Source organism: Lycium ferocissimum, chromosome 8, assembly GCF_029784015.1.
Source record: "Lycium ferocissimum isolate CSIRO_LF1 chromosome 8, AGI_CSIRO_Lferr_CH_V1, whole genome shotgun sequence".
NCBI lineage: Eukaryota > Viridiplantae > Streptophyta > Magnoliopsida > Solanales > Solanaceae > Lycium > Lycium ferocissimum.
The window spans coordinates 9235303-9255717 of record NC_081349.1 but is presented as its reverse complement, the minus strand read 5'-3'; the positions used below and the strand labels follow the sequence as shown (position 1 = coordinate 9255717).

Genomic DNA, 20415 nt, shown 5'->3' with positions numbered 1-20415 from the left:
TTTTTGGCGTAAAGTCCTAGTTGCCACTCTGTGTTAAAACTCTTGATATATTATTGAAAGAAAAAACCAACAACTTGATACCACGCCAGACATACTGATATTTAGGCTTCCGTTTACATCACAGAAGGATAAAATCTGATTGGAACACCAAGTGGGGAATTCACAGTTCAAATTAATCTCGTAAAAGTAGTCCAATTACAATTTTAGGATTTAAGTATATACCACGGATAATATAAAATAATTTTGCCACTAACAACGTAAAAGTTTCAACAATTTAGTCAAACCTTTTGATTAGGTAACATGATGTAGTCCATTTGCTCGAACGTGTTTGCAAGACGCTCGGATATTCCTTTAATGTGCAAGAATCTGGTGTAGGGAAAGAGTTGAACAATGGTCAATTTATTTATCTATTTAAGCTTGACGCTAACAATATGCCTTTCAGGATTGGGAGGACTGCATGATGTGAAGAGAGACCAAATGATGTGGGCAATCTAATATCAGCAGACTCTTTCCACTAACAGATTTTCCTATTCTAAAGATGCTTGCTGTAAATAACAAAAATTGCGGTTTGAAACGTTGATAAGAGAGATTTTGACTAATTCAGCTGTAGATTAGTGCTATACCTAGTAAGAAAAATCATGATTATGACACTAAGATCCACAAAATCTCTTTTGGCTGTTAATTTTGACTTTAATTATGTACAGTTCATTTACAAACTATAGGTTATTATTTAATCATTATGATAGATAACAATAAACAAGAATTATTTTTCGCTGGTCAAAAGTGGGAAAAGAAAGGAGAAAGAACAAAGCATCTGCGGGATAAGGAACAAAGGCATTGGTCGAATGTCAAAACGTTTGTACAGTAGGGTTAGTTGCTTAAACTTTCAGACAGAAGCAACATAGACCCATTTGGTGGTTAGTGCTGAACATCATCCTCCTGTCAAAACATTAAGGTTTTTTCAACTATTACACGTCTCTGACAAATGAAATTGATGGAAATGTAGGGGTGCTCTTATCTACCATTTTGTTGGGGGGGGGGGGGGTGTTGAATATGAAAAGATTTGTCGGTTGTTTGACTTCTGTGATACAATGCTTGAAACTTTGGGACCAAAATGTGCAACATTTTAGCAGCATAACACCGTATAAGACAGTAGCAGTTGGAAATGATATTTTGATGCTAAAAGCAATTTTGTTGATACTATTAAGAAAAAATGTGCAATGATTACTGATAAGTAGTCATTTGCCAGAGATGTAACTAAACTGCACATGGATGGTTTCACCACAATGTGACAACATTACCTTCAATTCAAGTGACTTAATTACTTTTAGTCAATATTAGCATACAGACGTCGACACAAAGGAGGTTTTATCTAGACTACCTTTGTGATCTGAGGAGAATAACACTATAAAGAAAACTTTGGGCTCTGGTGAAGAGCGTCCATCAGATCCAGAGACAGATTTAAGGACGATAGCTTTCCTAATGCTCAGTGAGCTTTGACCTGGAAGAAAGAAACCTGTTCTTTTTCCTCAATTCAAATGCACGTTCCTTACTAAATGCTGAGATTTGAACAAGATAGATATTAAACATAAGGTGAATGTCACTCATGTAACCTGTTGTACAGGGCAAAAATGTTGTGGATTGAACACATAAGACAGGTACAAAACAAAAGCAAGTATGCACAGTAAACCATAGAGCTACACATCCATCGGTGCACAAAAGCATGTACCCCCAACTAAAGACACCAAGGAATAGAGGAAAACAACCTTACACAACAAGAGTCCAAAAATAACTAACTAAGCAAAGGGGAGGTAGGTTTTAACACTTTGTTGTACGCAGGAGATGTAGAAACCAAAGTGGGCAGCGATACTGAAAGCATTTACAAATTAGGATATGAAAATTGAAAGAAGACAGTTGTAATAACTTTTCAGGACAAGGGGTGTGCTACAATTTAAAATGGTGTTTGGATACACCAGAATAACCATAGATGTAAACATCACTAGAAGGTTTTTGTTTAGCCTAAAAACACCAACTAGCATGTGAGAAGGGCTCAATCATGGGACCACCACCACTAACATAGTTTTAGATTCCATCATTAGCATGAGCAAAGGCAATACCTAATTCTAATTATCAAAAGGAACAATAATAGTTCGGCCACTTTGTACTCCAATGTACTAAAGGTTACAACTCACAAAAAGAAAATCAGAATACTATGAGTATTCCCCCTTAACTTCAGATTTTCTTTTCATAAGACATACTATACAAATAGAACAGTAATCATTTTTATGCATCACAAATAGAATATTCCCATCATTTGACTAAGATTGAATCCTAAGTGGTTTAGAGAAGTCAATTTGAATGTCTCCTTAGTGGCGTCCTCCCAAAGTAATAATGAAAATACAGAACTTGAATGCATATGACGAGACGCCCCAACCCAAGGTACAGTTTGAGTCCCTTGAGCAGTTCAACATACAATGCGAAAGTTGAAATACATTAAATACAAAGGTGAAAGGATAACAAGAAAGAACCTGTAGTTAACAAAACATATGTGAACTATATTTACAGTTCAATACTAAAACATCTTCAGGCCAGAATATGTCAATAACGTATCATTCGAGCATAGTTCTTTAAGAAGGAGAAGTGGATATGTTATTACATTTGCTGTGAAGTGGATATGTTCTTACTTACTTGGAAAAAGGACAAGCGACAGTTGGACCAGGAGAGCAGACCTTATTACTCAATGTAAATAATATTCACTGTGCTTCATTACATCAGTTCGAAACTTTCAATAACCAGTAACTCAGAAATCCACCACCACCTCCAGCCCCTATAAATATCCTTGCTCCTGGACACTCAAGTTAGTGTCTCTCAGTATCTCCTTCCCTCTCTCTCTCTCTCTCTCTCTCTCTCCCGCTCCCTCTCTCTATATCTTGCATAAGTGCACGTGAGTGGGTGGTATTTGTGCATGGATACAGAAGTGCATGCAGAAAGAGGATTTATACACAGTTAAGCTCTCTCTATAACACTCCAAAACAAGCAAACAAGAGGAAACAGGAAGAAGCTTAAAGAAAGATGGCTGCAGAACAGACCAAAAAGCACTCGACATTACCAGAGGTACAAACTACAGATCTTTTTAAACAATTGAAATAACAAGAAAAATGTGTATGAATCTTCCTGACAAGCACAATTTTTTCCCCATAATTTCTAGGTCACGGAGGAATTGAAGAAAATAATGGACACAGGTTTTCCTATACTTGCTATGGGCTTGGCGACCTATTTGAAAAACATGATTTTAGTTGTCTGCATGGGAAGGCTGGGTAGCTTGGAGCTGGCAGGGGGCGCACTGGCCATTGGCTTCACCAATATTACTGGTTACTCCGTATTGTCTGGCCTAGCCTTGGGGATGGAACCACTTTCTAGCCAGGCTTTTGGATCAAGAAACTTAACTGTAGTGTCTCTTGCCCTCCAAAGGACAATCTTTATGTTATTAACTGCATCCATACCTATTGCCTTTTTATGGCTTAATTTTGAGTCTCTCATGCTAAAGCTACACCAAGACTCACAAATAATACATATAGCAAGTGTATTTTGCAGATTTGCTGTCCCAGATCTTATTGCTAACAGCCTTCTTCACCCTTTACGCATCTACTTACGGTGTAAAGGGACAACATGGCCTCTATTGTGGTGTACTTCACTTGCAACAGTGTTGCATTTCCCTATCACAGTTTACCTGACTTTTACTCTCTGTCTTGGGATCCAAGGAATTGCAATTTCAACTTTTGTCTCCAACTTTGTCACCTTATTCTTCCTTTTAGGCTATATATTCTTTACTTCTGACCAAAACGGATCTCTGTCCAAACCCCTTGCAGAAAATCTAAAACTTCTTCCTTCCACTTCTGTGGGAGAGCAATGGATAATGCTTCTTCAACTTGCTATACCTAGTTGTTTAGCAGTATGCTTAGAGTGGTGGTGGTATGAATTCATGACAGTTCTAGCCGGCTACCTTGACAGACCTGAAGTTCCGCTTGCCGCATCTGCTATTGTCATACAAACCACATCTCTCATGTACACATTGCCTTCAGCCCTGAGTGCTTCAGTCTCAAGCAGGGTAGGGAACGAACTTGGAGCGGGGCGGCCAGCTAAGGCCCGCTTGGCGACAGGGATAGCCATAGGGCTGGCTTTTTTGACTTCAGCATTTGGATTCTTACTGACCACCTTAGGCAGAGAAGCATGGGGAAGAGTCTTTACAAAAGATAGAGAAGTTCTTGAGCTAACAGCGACCGTTCTTCCCATTATTGGACTTTGTGAACTAGCTAATTGTCCACAAACAACATGTTGTGGGGTGCTTCGGGGAAGTGCTAGGCCCGGTGTTGGTGCAGGTATTAACTTTTACTCGTTCTACTTGATGGGAACACCAGTGGCCATCATTTTGGCCTTTGTTTGGAAGCTAGGATTTTTGGGTCTTTGTTATGGGCTTCTAGCAGCTCAAGTAGCATGTGTAATCTCAATGTTAATAGTTATTTATAGTACTGATTGGGAAGAAGCATCCTTGAAGGCAAAAGAACTAGTCGGAAGAACTAATGAGCTCCAATATGAAGATCAACTGGCAAAATTTGAGGAGGGTAATGGATTTCTCAAAGGATTTAGCTTCTGAAGGGGGAGGAAATCTAAGGATGCAATGGATGCAAAGGAAAAGGAAAGAGATGGCACGGACAAGAAGAAGACAAAGAACGATACATTCTCAGTATTTCGAGTCATAGAATATGTAACATGTATCTTGGACTTGTGACGTTAAAGCAACTATTTTTCACAAATCTAACAGTGTTGATGGGCTAATAGAAGTATAGGTCAGTAGAAGTGTGTACTATAGCTCAAAATGTGTAAATGCAAGAGGTGCATTTTCTAGATATCAATATATGTTATCTTTGTGGCTATGACATGAAATTTGCATGAGCTTCTAGTTTCTTTTTTATAGTTCTCAGCATGTTATAGTTATCAGACTAAGCAGCACAACATGCTTCAAATTCAATTCACCATCTCTCGCTTCCTCCTTAAAGTGTGAAGACAGAACAGGAGGCATTTTATCTCTGCATTTGTGGGGCATAAGCCCTAAGAGAAGCAAAAGCCCTATGAACCTCAATTTTGGATTACCAAAATATTATTTGAATATTTTAAAGATATTTTAGGAAGAAAATAAAATTCATTGTTAGGGAAATACTCTTATAATTGGAACACTTTCGAATAGAAAACAATTCTTTTCTTGGATAGATCAATTACAGCAATGATATATTTTTCTGAAGATGTAAAGGTTTACTATAGCACATATTTGGCTCATAACATTGATTTTGTCGTTTTCACCTTTACTCCATATCTCACACACAGTTTATTTTGTGCAACTTGTAAGTCTCTATAATTAGACATTAGCTCAAATTAACATTTATTTTCCTTACGTAACAAAAAATTGAGATACAAAAGGAGCACTCAGTAGAGGGATACTAACATGCAGGGACTGAAATGAGAGACCAACAGGACTAAAGTTTTTGAAAGCCCTGGTGCGATTTTAGATAACATTGCCCCAATGAGAGCCCACTGCTTTTTAACACGCTGGTAAGTACATGATATTTTAAAATCATAACTAGCCGTGGAAAAGGAAAATTAAAAGAGACCAAGAGAAAGAACTGAACATAAGACACTAGCAATTATACAAGAGAATTAAAATAAATTTTGACGACTTTCTTCACTCGTTCCACAATGTTCACATAGAAATACCCAGATTGTGCTCTGCCACGCCCCTATAAACCCCCTGATGGCTTCTGCGATTCAGTGTCTCTACACATTAGGAGGCAAACTATGCAAGGTGGAAATGTAACTGACTTGGTGGCAGATATGGTGTAACAACTGCTTTGCTAACTAGTGAGTTATCACGACCACTGCAGTCTCTAACTCGAAGCATTACAACAATACAAACGGTGTAACCAAGAGTTATGCGTTGTAAGGGACAGATATCACATATGCAACGGGAGCTATGTCTAGAATCCAATGACACACCTCCAAGTTCATGCAATATTTGGTAGGTTTTCACGCTTGGACATGCTAAATTGGAATGACACATTACTAATAGTGAAGTTTACACACAACAACGGGAGCACTTCGTAAAGGCACTACTAAAGAGCCAGGTGCGCACCGAACCGATAACATTCGGCCTTATCCATCAATAGCCATCTGCACTATATTAACCAAGAGAGTCCAACCTTAAGACAATAGTTTTACTCATTCATGTCCAAAATCCTCACTTCTTCCTAGTATTGCCACCTATTCTACATGTTGCCATAGTGATAAATAAAGGCTTCTCATTTTTAAGAATACTTCCACATGACCCTAGATAGAAGGGTGTGGAGGGCAAGGATTAGGTAGACGACTAGTAGTAGGATTAGTATTATTTTGCTATCCAGTAGGATCAGTTTTATTTTCGCCTTTTTATTTTAGCATTCTCGTATTTCTTAATCTTAGTTTTCTATTAATACTTGTTGTCGCTTCAACTTTAGTTTCGTACTATACTGATGTTGTTAATGCTTATGTTTTTAATTGTTGTATTTCTGCCTTACTTGAGCCGAGGGTCTATCGGAAACAACCTCTCTACCTGCCAAGGTAGGGGTAAGGTCTGCGCACACTCTACCCTCCCCAGACTCCACTTGTGGGATTACACTAGGTATGTTGTTGTTTCCACATAAAACAATAGTGACCAAAAATTCATTTCATTTTTCAGTTGACCCTATTCATCATAGGCAGATCCAGGACTTTTATATGCAATAATAATTTTTTGTGAAAACAGTGGTTTTGCTAAGCATGAATATATAATTTCTAAAAGAATTTAACACAAATTGTGTGCCTGAATGATCGTTCAAAAGCCCTTTCGTTTCTGTTTTGAATACCTCTACCTGAACTCCTTCCCATATTCTTTTCACCAATGTAGAATTACATGACTATCTTCTTTTACCTTCCAATTCCCAAAAGCAAATGAAACAACCATAAGTGCCTCAAAAATGTAAAAAAGAAAAGACCTTTCTCGACAACCCTCAACGACTAGGAGTATTTGGATAGAACTTTCAAACTCTAAATTTTTGGTGTGATACTTGCCATTCACATGTAAATTTTAGCTATGCATTATGCACTTTATGTTGATAGAACTTTCAACAGCAAATAGAGCACATTATCAGAGATTCATTAAGTCTCATTTGTACCATCCAACCTCAAAATAGACCAAAAAAAAAAAAAAAAGGTGAGCTGATTAAAGAGAAGAAATCCAGAATATACATGTGTATGTATTGATTGTGAGTCCATGCTAAGTCTTAATTTTTTTAACTGGAGTAGAAACAAAATTTGTAGAAATTTCATAAGGAAAGCAATTCAACATCTTCAATACTAATTTGGTATAATTGCAATTTTCAACTGCCAATTTATAGAAGGTCAAAGAAAGAAAACGAGCTAACCGGAGATTCCACCGGATGGAGCTAACGGCGGCGCCAAAACTGGAGATTCCAACGACAGATGGTCAACGACTTCTATTGTTATTGGGCTTATTCATGACGGCCTCTTTTACATGGGCCTCATATTTTTTTGTCAAACTCTTTTGGGATTTGGTATTTTATTTTAAAAGGAAGAAATTGCATGGTTTGCTCTTCAAGTGGGTTGGTCTTTATTTTTTGACCTTCAAAATCACAAGACATAAGTTCTTTAAGGGCGTCAGCATAAGTTGCGAGATATTGTTATGTGAAAATATAAACTTATATCCCGCGAAAAAATTATTTGGCTTGAGGGGTGAAAATTAAAGATTAACACCAACTAGGGAGAAAAGTGCAAATGACCCTTTTAAAAGGGAGTATATACAACATTTATTCACTTTTTTTTTTTTGTTGCCAAAGATCAGGTTTAGCAGTTGAAGTCCAAAAAAATTGATATTATATAGTCATCTCCAATTATAATCATTTTCATCTCAAATCAAAGAAGATTATAACCAAAATCAAGAGCAGAAAAAGGAGACAACAAATTTCAACTTTCTTCTTGATTGAGCAGGTGTGAGTGGGTGTTTTTGGAATAGGTTTGAAACACCTTAATTAGGACGTATACAAAATTTTGATAAATATTATAAGTAATTTGGACTTGTTTCAAGCAAAAAATCAGATCTAGAAAATGCATATGTGACATGTGTATATCACTCTGTATATTGTATATCGTAGTGTATATTACGCGTAAATTTTCAGGGAGATATACAAAAGATAATCAGATATACGGTGTGATATACATTTATGTACATGTGTGTATACATGAAATTCAATGGTGATATACATATGGAGTCATTTTCAACCTCACGTTTCCAATTTGAAATTCATCTCAAATTCTCCACAAATCGTATCCAAACACCTCCAAAATTCATATTCAAACTCCTTAAGATGTTACCAACAAAATTCATTATCACCAAGTCGAGACAAATCACATATATGCATATAAAAATTGAATCATGCTTCAATGGTCTTTAAATGGTGTTTTTAGATCCTTATCTTCAAGAAATCGATGGAGAACTACTCAACAATGAAATCCATGAAGAACCCGAAAATTAAAGAAAACAGGCACTACAACCAACACAAAATCAATAAAGATTTTTTTAGCCAAAAAAGATAGTAAAGAGTTTTTGTAGAAAAAAATTAAAAGATTTTTGCTGAAAGTTAGGAGATCTTAACCGAAAAAAAGAAAAGAAATACAAAGATTTGGGAAAAGATATTTAAAGACTTGAATAAAACAGTTTGGGGAGAGAGAGGATGCTAAATATGTTTTATTTATAAGGAAAATAATTTTGGTTATTGAGTGCCAAATCTTTTAAATAAATGAGATCATGAAACGGGTTGCCACATGAGTTGCTTACAAGTTTGGCTCGCCTCCCGAATTAGCGATGCATTCAATTTTCCATACGTCGATGCTTCAAAAGTATATCAGGTGTGACACCCACTTCATGCTAGCAGTCCAATTGGAAAATGATCTGTTTCTTGGGGGCTATTTTAGACTGACAAGTTGAGGTTGAAAGAGCTTGCTTTGGTGAAAGTATTGTTGAATAACCATACATATGAGGCGGTGACTAGGGAGACTAAGGCAGACATGAGGAACAAACACTTGCACCTATTTTACACTTCAGATACGCTTTCTTACTTTGTTCGAGAATGAATGAAAGTTTAGGGGGGTGTGTGTGTGGGGGGGGGGGGAAGGGGGGGGGTATAACAACTAGACCATTTATTATTAATATATGTATCCCGATAGAGTTTCAAACATATGTATAAGTTCGTATAATTATTTGAGACTTTTTGGATTGGATTGGGTTAGGATCCAAGGACACTGGTGGGTTTCAACTCCAATTGGAACAACTTAAAAATTGGAAGTCATGCTATGGTGCGTGCGCCGTATGCCTATCGTGCAAGGTAAGGCTGCATGTGGTGGCTTGTGCAATGAACACCTATCAAACAAGAGGCCTGGAGTGCAATAGTTGTGCGACGCACAGGGTACATCACACAGTCAGATATTGAAATGTATAAATACGTAATGATAAATTTTAGACCTAATTTTTGCCATTCTGGGAAAGGAGGAACACATGATTAGAAATCCAATAGAGAGATCTGAGCCTAAATCATTGAGTTAATAATTCTAAAACATCATTTGATAATATACTTGATTTTAGTGAAATGTTAACCATAGAATCATGAGATTTGATGGGGAAAATTAAAAAATTTAGACCTAGCATCTTAATTGATTAATTTAAGGATTTGACTAAGTAATTGGAACCCAAATGAGAATCACGATATGAATTTGAACTCATGATATAATAGATAATTGATTTCTAAAATTCTTTTAGGATTTGACTGGTTTAACCAAGGTTTGAGTTTTAATTGACTTTTCATTGAAATTTGATCTAAGCTTGACATAAAATATGAGATAGTCATTCGAATTAAATTTCACTATTTTCAAAGTGTTTATTAAGTATATATGTGGGATCTATTGCAATAAAAATTTTTCCACATCCATTTGAAAAATAGTAACCTTTGTTCATAAGATCTCAATAAATTTTGAAAATCTACTAGTGCATGTGCAAACATAATTATTGCTTTGCCTTTATGCATCTTCAAATTTCTCTGATGACCAAGTAAGGGATGCTTGCACTATTACTGGCTTTAACCATCAGAACTTTCCTATGATCTACCTAGGATGTTCTATCTATATTGGCAGCAAGAAAGTTGTTTATTTCAACTCCATGGTTGCCAAGTTTTCTAACAGACTTCAAGGGTGGCAAGAGAAACTTTTGTCTTATGGAGGAAAAGCAGTACTTGTTGAGTTTGCTCTCCACTCTCCTCTCCATCTATTATCTGTGTTTTATCCCCCAAAAGATTGTCCTTAAACAAATCGGAATGATCATTGCTAATTTTTTTGGAAAAAAAGAAGATGCCAAGAACAAGAAACACTGGTTTGCATGGGATGACATATGTTTTCCAACACTGGAAGGTGGAGTGAGATTCAGATCTTTTATGAATTTCTACAGTATTTTCTCTACTAAAGCATGGCGGAACTTCATATCCAACAAACAGTCTTTTAAAGAAATTTTTGGAGGCCAAATATTGCAAAAGACTTCATCCGGTGCATAGGAAGTGCTCTTATGGACAATCTCATAACTAGAGAAGAATGATGGATATAAAAATTGTTCTTTGAGAAGTACATACTCTGGAAGATTGAATCAGAATTTTTTTCTTTCTGGTGGGACAATTGGTCAGGTAAAGATGCTATTGCTAACCTTATCCAGTTCTATAATGCTCCAAAAAATGTTCTTCTCAACAAATATACATTTGATGGAAGATGGAATGCTGGCAAACTAGGGGATTGTATCCCTATCCATCTGATCAATGATACATTGATGATTGAGATCCATTCTGGAAAGGAAGACAAACCTATCTGGATAGCGGATAACTCATGTAATTTTTCTTGTAAATGTGCCTGGCATTGCTTTATAAATAAAATAAATACTTCTTTTAATGCTAATATGAATTGGCATAACAGAATGCCTTTCAAAATTTCCTTTTTCATAATGAAGGTGCTTCACAATTGCATCCCTACTGATGATGCTCTTAAGAGATTCAAATTAGTAATTCTATCAAAATGTTCTTGTTGCTCGAATCATCAAGTTGAGACCACCAGTAATCTACTTTGTCTCAGTACTATTGCAAGACGGGTTTTGAATTTCTTTAGTTATTACTTTGGGATTTGTACTAGATATGATGATCTTAGACAGGTTTTAATGTCGTGGTGGTTAACAAAACCAAAGAATAAGCTTCATGCTTATGTCTTACAACGGATTCCTATCCTTACTTGTTGGAAAGTTTAGAAAAGTAGATGTGCTGCTAGATTTGATAACACTCACATGTCTAGCAGATTTATTATTCTGCAAGTGAGCAAGTTATTGAATATCTTGATAAATAACCAATTCCTTGGTCTTTATATTTCTTCTGAGGTTAAAGATCTATGTAATATCATTGAGAGAGTTCATCAACCTATCACTAGTCAGATAGTTGTATGGAAGAAACCTGATTTAGGTTAGGTTAGGCTTAATACTGATTATTGTTGCAAAGATAATCCTGGTGGTATTGGAGCTGGTGGGATTATCAGAGATAGTTCTGGACTATTCGTCATGGCTTATGCAGGTTATTATGATCAAGGCAGTAATAACTTGGCTGAAGCTAAGGTTCTAGCCCAAAGACTTGAATTTTGTTATAACAGGGGTCTTCTTCAGGTTATTGTGGAATTTGACTCCCTAGTGACTATCAACTTGATTAACAGCAAAATGAGGACACCTTGGATATTATAGCAGATCATTGGTCAGATCTATGACATCTCCCACAAGCTCAATTGCACTTTTGTTCATGTTTATAGGGAGTGCAATAAAGTTGCTGACTATCTTGCAAATTATGGAGAATGATACAAGATGCTCACTATTTTTGATAGTGCTAATTCCCTTCCTGACAAGGTGAAATTCCTCATCAGGTTGGACAGAGATGGCATTTAACAAGGAAGAATCATTTTGTTATTAATGATGGTATCTCTAGATAATCTTGTTCAGAGTAATGTTGTCTTCACTGCTCGTATAGCATCCTTTTGTATAGATGCTTATTTCTCTAGTAATGGGAATTATATTCTCGTAAGTCAAATTTCCCTTGTCCATCATCTCCCCTAAGAATGGTCTGGTACATTCTTCAATGTTGTTTGGAGGCTATGGTATGTCCTTGATAAATATACAGGTTGGGGTCTTGCCTAAACACCACAATCCACCTAGGATCGACTTTTGCATACGAAAAAAAAGTTCTTGCCTTGCTTTAATTTTTGTTTTACAATCGTTTCTTTAAAATAAGGATTTTTCAAAAGATATTAATTAATCAATTCTAATTTGGTTCAAGCAATCAATTGTCTTTTCCTCGATCTTAAATCAATGGAAACTTGAAAATGATTCGAAGCATACCAATATAGCTGGCTAAGTATAGAATCAATTTTTATAAAGATAGTATAAAATCAGGTCCTATATCATGTAAATATAATTTTCAATATCAAGTGTGGATTGATTACTTAAAAATATAATTTGTATTACCGGTTAAACTATACACCTAAAACCAAAACATATACTATAAATTGCGTGAAACTTTGTTGATTATTCAAAACCAATCTAAATACACTTTAATATAATTTGATATTGTTCGTTTAGAGACATCTCACCATTAAGATTGGGGGACTTGCATGGGATGACATATGTTTTCCAACACTGGAAGGTGGAGTGAGATTCAGATCTTTTATGAATTTCTGCAATATTTTCTCTACTAAAGCATGGCGGAACTTCATATCCAACAAACAGTCTTTTAAAGAAATTTTTGGAGGCCAAATATTGCAAAAGACTTCATCCTGTGCATAGGAAGTGCTCTTATGGACGATCTCATAACTAGAAGTACATACTTGTCACGACCCGACTGAATTGTAAGAATTGATCACACGCGTTCATTCATTATTCTCATGCTTATAATCATAGGAGACATAAAAATACCTTTATATACATAAGCCCCTTCGGCTATCAAAATAATATACATGCGATAAGGACGAGAATGAAATGATCGATTATCTAATGTTAATACGAGCTTACTAGACTACTAGACATATGGACGGGACGCGAGTCCCCAAAATATATATATATATACACACAAATAATAAAGAATGGCACCTTCGTAACAATGGAGTGCTCTCGAAATCCGTCGATAGCTCCCGCATAATACGGATCACCTCCGCGTCTATCGCTGGGCATGAACACAACGTCGAAAAGGGACGTCGATGAACATTGTCCCTTAAGGCATAAACAATCAATTTAAAGACATCGAAGTGAAGAACAACTTGTAAACGATTGTAAATTTTTACGAAATAATGCATGCTAACTTACCTCTAAACATCATCATATCGTCGTACGCATATCTATAAGCCGCCCGACCATATAGGTACGGTGTGATCATCGCTACGGGACCAACATACGGTCCGTATCTTTTATATGGACCGTATGGCCGGTAATATCATCATCATATCGATTAGGCATAGAAACTCAAAGATAACTATACTTTAGAAAGTATGGAGCATTCATAAGCATTTTTCACCCATAAGGTGAGCGTAACATACGATTTCTCTTTGTTTATACAACTTTTCTCATATATTATTATACGGTCCATAATATTATGTCATGGACCGTATAATGCCTCAATTCATCCATAATCATGGTCATAGTACACTATTATGTTTTTCAATGTTTATCCCATGTTCTTAATTCGAAATTCATTCTCATCGACTCGTTTCCAAATCCGCAATCCTTATGGAACCTTCTTAACACTTGTTTAACCCATATTCCTCATTAACAATCTAAGAATCATGACTTACGTTATAATCTCATTATTCTCCAAGACATTATTAAGTCATCATTAACTTGTTACTCGTAAATCTTTTCCTAAGATACACAATTTCTTGCCTTGGATGAACCTTAATGCCTTCTCTTGGCAAAGTTGATCATGAATTTCTCTTGAGTTCTCGAAATGTCTTTTGAAATCTCAATTAGGGTCATCAAATGCTATTTCTTGCTTATTGAAACATCGTATACTTTTATATGCCCGTAGATTTCTAGAGAAAGTTTATACGACCGATATTTTATACGGTGCATCAATGAAAAATTTTCCGTGGTGTAACATTCTTCCCCCTTTTAGGGAATATTCCAAGACGTCCATTAACTTGTTACTCGTCGAGTTCTCGAGAATCTCTTACGAATGTCTTTTGAAATTTTGTCATCGCTAGTTTCTACCATGCCCTTCGTAATATGGCACTACCATCCCTCTTTAGAATATTCGTCCTCGAATGTTGAGTTCTAATTCTACGAAAATTTTCCTCATAATAACAATTCCTCACAGGGCCACAACATAATAGCAATAAAGTTTGGCCACACACGACCCATATGCATAAAAAGAAAACATACATACCTCATAATCTTGATGTTTCATCTTGGATCTCTTCTGGGGGTTGGAATAAGTGCGGGTACTTGGACTTCATATTTTCTTCAGCTTCCCAAGTCATCTCTTCTCGGTTATTGTTTCCCCATAAAATCTTAACTGAGGCCACTTCTTTGTTTCTAAGCCTCCGTACTTGCCTGTCTAATATGGCAATGGGTACCTCTTTATATGTCAACTTTTCTGTCACTTGAACATCATCTATCGGTACGATCCTAGTGGGATCTCCAACACACTTACGGAGCATTGAGACATGAAAAATCGGATGGACTGATTCAAGTTCCGAGGGTAAGTCCAATTCATAAGCTACTTGACCCACCTTGCGGACAATCTTATAAGGTCCTATATATCGAGGACTCAATTTCCCTTTCATACCAAATCTCATCACTCCTTTCATTGGCGACATCTTTAAGAATACCCAATCATCAACCTAAAATTCTAAGTCTCGCCGACGGTTGTCTGCATAAGATTTCTGGCGACTTTGGGCTGTCAACAATCGATCTCGGATGACCTTGACCTTTTCCACTGCCTGTTAAATCAACTCAGGGCCTATTAACTGTACTTCTCCTACTTCAAACCACCCAATTAGGGATATACACTTCCTTCCATATAGAGAGAGCTTTATACGGAACCATTTAGATCTTTGGAATGGTAGCTGTTGTTGTATGCAAACTCAATAAGGGGTAAGTGGTCATCCCAACTACCATAAAAATATAGTACACATGGCCGTAGCGTATCCTCCAAGGTCTGAATGGTACGTTCGGTTTACCCATCAGTTTGCGGATGAAATCTTTGTGCTAAGCTTTATTTGAGTACCCAAACCTTCTTGGAAAGATTTCCAGAACTTAGCTATAAATTGTGCTCCTCTGTCAGTAATAATAGACACCGGGACGCCATAAAGTCGCACAATCTCCTTAAGATATAGCCTTGCATAATCTTCTACTGAATATGTAGTCCTAACTGGAAGAAAATGAGTTGCTTTCGTGAGTCTGTCCACGATCACCCATATGGAATCATATTTGCTTTGGGAATGAGGTAACCCCACAATAAAATCCATGTTGATCACTTCCCATTTCCAAGTAGGGATTTTCATTGCTTGTAATAATCCTCTTGGCTTTTGATGTTCAATTTTCACTTGTTGACAGTTTGGACATTAAGCTACAAATTCTGCTATGTCTTTCTTCATTCTATCCCACCAATGCATTAACTTAAGATCATGGTACATCTTTGTCGCACCTGGATGAATAGAATATCGAGAATAATGAGCTTGTTCTAGAATTCGACGACGTAGTTCCGCAACATTCGGAACACATAACCTGCCTCGGTATATAAGAATTCCATTTATAGAAGTTTCAAATGGAGACTTCTCTTTTTCATGAAATGTATCTCTATAGTGGCTCAACTGAGGATCTTCATATTTACGTTCCCTCACCTCTATGTCCAAGGATGAAACAGTGGGATTATTGATATCAATTCCTGTACTGCCTGAATCAATTAGACGAACCCCAAGGCTAGCTAGCTGGTGGAGCTCACGAATTAATTCCTTCTTCTCCGGAGGAGCTTCACATAGGCTACCCATTGATCTGCGGCTAAGCGCATCAGCTACTACATTTGCCTTCCCGGGGTGGTATAAAATACTCACGTCATAGTTTTTCAGTAGTTCTAACCACCGCCTTTGCTGTAGATTTAACTCCTTCTGCTTGAAAATATATTAAAGACTCTTGTGATCTGTATAGATATCAACGTGAACACCATACAAGTAATGTCTCCACATCTTTAATGCATGAATAACTGCAACCAATTTGAGATCATGAGTTGGGTAGTTCTTTTCATGTTTCCGTAGCTGTCTCGAAGCATAAGCAATGACTTTACCGTGCTGCATCAATACACATCCTAACCTAACGCCAGAAGCATCACAATATACAACATAACCATCTGGCCCTTCTGGGAGTGTCAAGACCGGCTGAAGTTAATCTGTCCTTCAACTCTTGGAAGTTGCGTTCACAAGTATCATTCCACTGGAATTTAGCTGGCTTCTGGGTTAGCTTCGTCAATGGGGCTGAAATAGATGAAAGCCCTTCCACGAATCTCCTATAGTAACCTGCCAATCCCAGAAAACTACGGACTTCTGTAGGCGTTGTAGGCCTTAGCCAAGTTTTCACAGCTTCAATTTTCTGAGTATCCACTCGAATGCCATCATCTGAAATAACATGGCCCAAAAATGTCACAGAATTCAGCCAAAACTCGCACTTTAAAAATTTTGCATACCATTCTCGAGTTCGAAGAATTCCAAGAACAATACGTAAATGGTCTGCATGCTGTGACTCTATTTGAGAATATACCAGAATATCATCAATAAACACGATTACAAACTGATCCAAGAGAGGCCTAAATACATTATTCATCAAATTCATGAACACTGCCGGAGCATTAGTTAACTCAAATGACATCACCCGAAATTCATGATGGCCATATCTCGTTCTGAAAGCTGTTTTGGGAATATTTTCTTCTTTAACTCTCACTTGATTATAACCTGACCTTCGATCTATTTTGGAAAACCACTTGGCACTCTGTAATTGATCAAATAAATCATCAATTCTCGGAAGAGGATATTTATTCTTTATCGTCATCTTATTCAACTGTCTATAATCAATACACATCCGTAGGGAGCCATCTTTCTTTCTTACAAATAGGACTGGTGCTCCCCATGGTGATGAACTAGGCCTAATGAATCCTTTTTCAAGTAAATCCTTCAATTGTGCCTTTAGCTCTTTCAATTCTGCAGGAGCCATTCAGTAAGGAGGAATAGAAATATCCTGGGTGTCCGGCAACACATCAATAGCGAAATCAATCTCTCTTTCCAGAGGAAGACCTGGAAGTTCATCTGGGAATACATCCGGAAACTAATTCACTACCGGAACGGATTGGAAAGTTGGTGACTTTGCTTTAGTGTCATGAACTCGAACTAGGTGATAAATGTAACCTTTTGCTATCATCTTTCTTGCCTTAAGGTAGGAAATAAACCTACCCCTTGGAGATGCTGTATTACCTTTCCATTCAAGCACAGGTTCTCCCGGAAATTGAAATCAAACTACTTTCATTCGGCAACCAACATTAGCATAACATGAGGCCAACCAATCCATGCCCATAATCACATCGAAATCTAAAATTTCCAGCTCAACTAAATCAACTTTAGTCTGGCGGTCATATATCACAACTACATAATTTTTATATACTTATCTAGCTATCACGGGATCACCAACCGGAGTAGATACCTCGAAAGGTTTAATTGGCTCGGGTTTCACCCCAATACGACCAGCAACATACGGAGTACTATAAGATAAGGTAGAACCCGAATCTATCAATGTATATACGTCATGGGAAAATACGGATAATATACCTGTAACCACATCCGGGGAGGAATCAAGATCCTATCGTCCGGCTAAAGTATATATACGGGGCTGGATACCACCTGAACTAGACGCTCCCCCTCGCTCTACCTCTCACCGCCGGAATGGGAGTCTGCCCTACCGGGCGCACTGAAGAAGAACCAGCCACTGATCATGTGGGCTGAACCCCAACTCTACCACTTATCGATGGGCAATCTCGCATCATATGCCAAACCTGACCACAGGCATAGCAAGCGTCTGAACCTCGGCGACATTGTCCGGAATGTAATCTACCGCACTGGCTACATCGCGGTACTGGGGGTCTCCTCTGGCTATAATCACCCCAACCTGGGAACCTGAAGCTCTCGAGCTCTGACCCTGCCCTGAGTGAATAGAGCGGTCAAATCTCCTACCTGCAAATCGAGGAGGTGCACTAGTCGCCGACTGGCCTGAGTATCTAGAATATGACTGCCTCGATCCCCCTCTATAGTCGCTACTGGCACCCATAGATCTGGCCCTCTTACTTTACCCTCTATCAATATCACGCTCACCCCTTTGTGGATGTTATCGCTCTTCTAAGTTCGGGCATGGGCTCGAACGCGGGAAATATCCATCCCATCTTGCAATGAAGCCGTTAAACAATCTTTAAATAAATGTGGCCCTAAGCCACTGACAAACCTGTGCACCCTATCTCCCACGCCGGCCACCATAGTCGGAGCATATCTAGCTAATGAATTAAGCTGGAGGTTATACTTTCGGGCACTCATATTTCCTTGCTTCAAATTTAAGAATCTATCCGCTCTAGCTCGATGGACCTCGGGTGGTAAATAGTGGCGGATAAAGGCATCTATAAATTCTTGCCAGACTGGAGGAAGTGCATTCTCCTTTCTTAATGATATCCAATTATTGTACCATAAGACCGCCATATCCCGGAGTCTATAAGATGCTAACTCCACAGATTTAGTTTCGGAGGCATGAATAATCTTTAATGTTCTCAACATTTCATCAATAAAACCTTAGGGGTCTTCATCCGGCTTTGACCCGAAAAACTATGGAGGATTCAAACTCATGAAATCACGGGCTCTAGTACTAACTGCCCTGTCACTTGGACCCGAACTCTGCCGCTGTGCCTGGGCGGCAACTAACTATGTCAATAAATGAATAGCCTTGGTCATTTGTTGACCCGAAGTAGCCGGGGGAGGAACTGGAGGTATATGAACTGAAATCGAAGCCCCCTCTTGTTCTTCTAGAACAGGCGGAGTGGGAGAAGTATTAGATGGGGCCTCATTATGTGATTCACCCTCTTCCATATTCGTTGGCGGCTCCCTTTCTACCCGCCTTTCTATCGTAGTCTTGCCCTTCTGGGCGGCTGTAGCTTTTTCCCTTTGGCGGCATCTCTGAAATCATAACACACTATTAGGGAGGAGAAAACCTTATAACACGACTCTATCGCACGATCTCATAAGAAGAAGAATGGTCATTTTTGCTAAATGCCCTGTAGCCTCCTGTTTATTAGTGTGGCGCGCAACACACCATAAACAAGACTCTACTAAACACGCTTCGTAGACACTTCCTAGGACTGAACTTCTCTGATACCACTTCTGTCACGACCCGACTAGGGACCATGACAGGTACCCGGAGCTAGCCACCGAGCACCACTCATTCTATTACTCATTGTACTCATCCTGCGTTCTTTCATTATTCTCATGCTTATAATCGTAGGAGAACCATTTTCACTTGAAACATATTTACCTTTATATACATAAGCCCTTCGGCTATCAAAATAATATACATACGATAAGGACATCGTGAGACCATACTACCCCCACATACGTATCTATGAGCCTCTACTAGAGTACTAGACATATGGACGGGACAGGACCCCGTCGTGCCCAAAATATATGTATACACAAAATAATAAGCAATGGCACCTCACGAACAACGGAGTGCTCTCAAAGTCCGCCGATAGCTCCTATGAATACGGGATCACCTCCCCGTCTACACCGCGGGCATAAACACAGCGTTCAAAGAAAGGGACGTCGCATTTAACATTGTACTGAGTATGTAAGGCATAAACAATAACAATACATCCATGAAATAAGGAGACATCAAGTGAAGAACAACCTGTAAACGATTGTAAATTTTGACAGAAATAATGCATGCTAACTGACTTCATAAACATCATCATATCATGTATGCATATCTATATAAGCTGCCCGACCATATAGGTACGGTGTGATCATCACTAGCCCGCATCCAGGCCTCCCGCGTCCGGGGTAACCATCTCATGCCGCCCACTAGTGGTGTCTGCCCATGCCATCTAGACATGGTGTATACGCTGCCCGCCTTAGCGGTGTCTTTCCAGCCATATAGGCGCGGTGTAATATCATCATCATATACTCATCCTAATGTGTGCATAG

At 38.1% G+C, this 20415-nt stretch overlaps 1 protein-coding gene and 1 long non-coding RNA gene across 2 annotated transcripts; one reads left to right on the top strand and one right to left on the bottom strand.

The window, feature by feature from the left end:
- Positions 1-837: 837 nt before the first annotated feature.
- LOC132067181 (uncharacterized) lies at positions 838-7730 on the bottom strand. Its single transcript, XR_009417080.1, has 2 exons — positions 7491-7730; positions 838-1559 (listed from the first exon to the last, which is right to left on the bottom strand). It is a non-coding gene; the product is annotated as an uncharacterized LOC132067181 (long non-coding RNA).
- On the top strand, positions 2977-4792 carry LOC132067180 (protein DETOXIFICATION 55). Its single transcript, XM_059460331.1, has 2 exons — positions 2977-3114; positions 3209-4792. The coding sequence occupies exons 1-2, from the start codon at positions 3073-3075 to the stop codon at positions 4652-4654; spliced, it is 1488 nt and encodes a 495-aa protein (XP_059316314.1). The 5' UTR covers positions 2977-3072; the 3' UTR covers positions 4655-4792.
- Positions 7731-20415: the final 12685 nt, after the last annotated feature.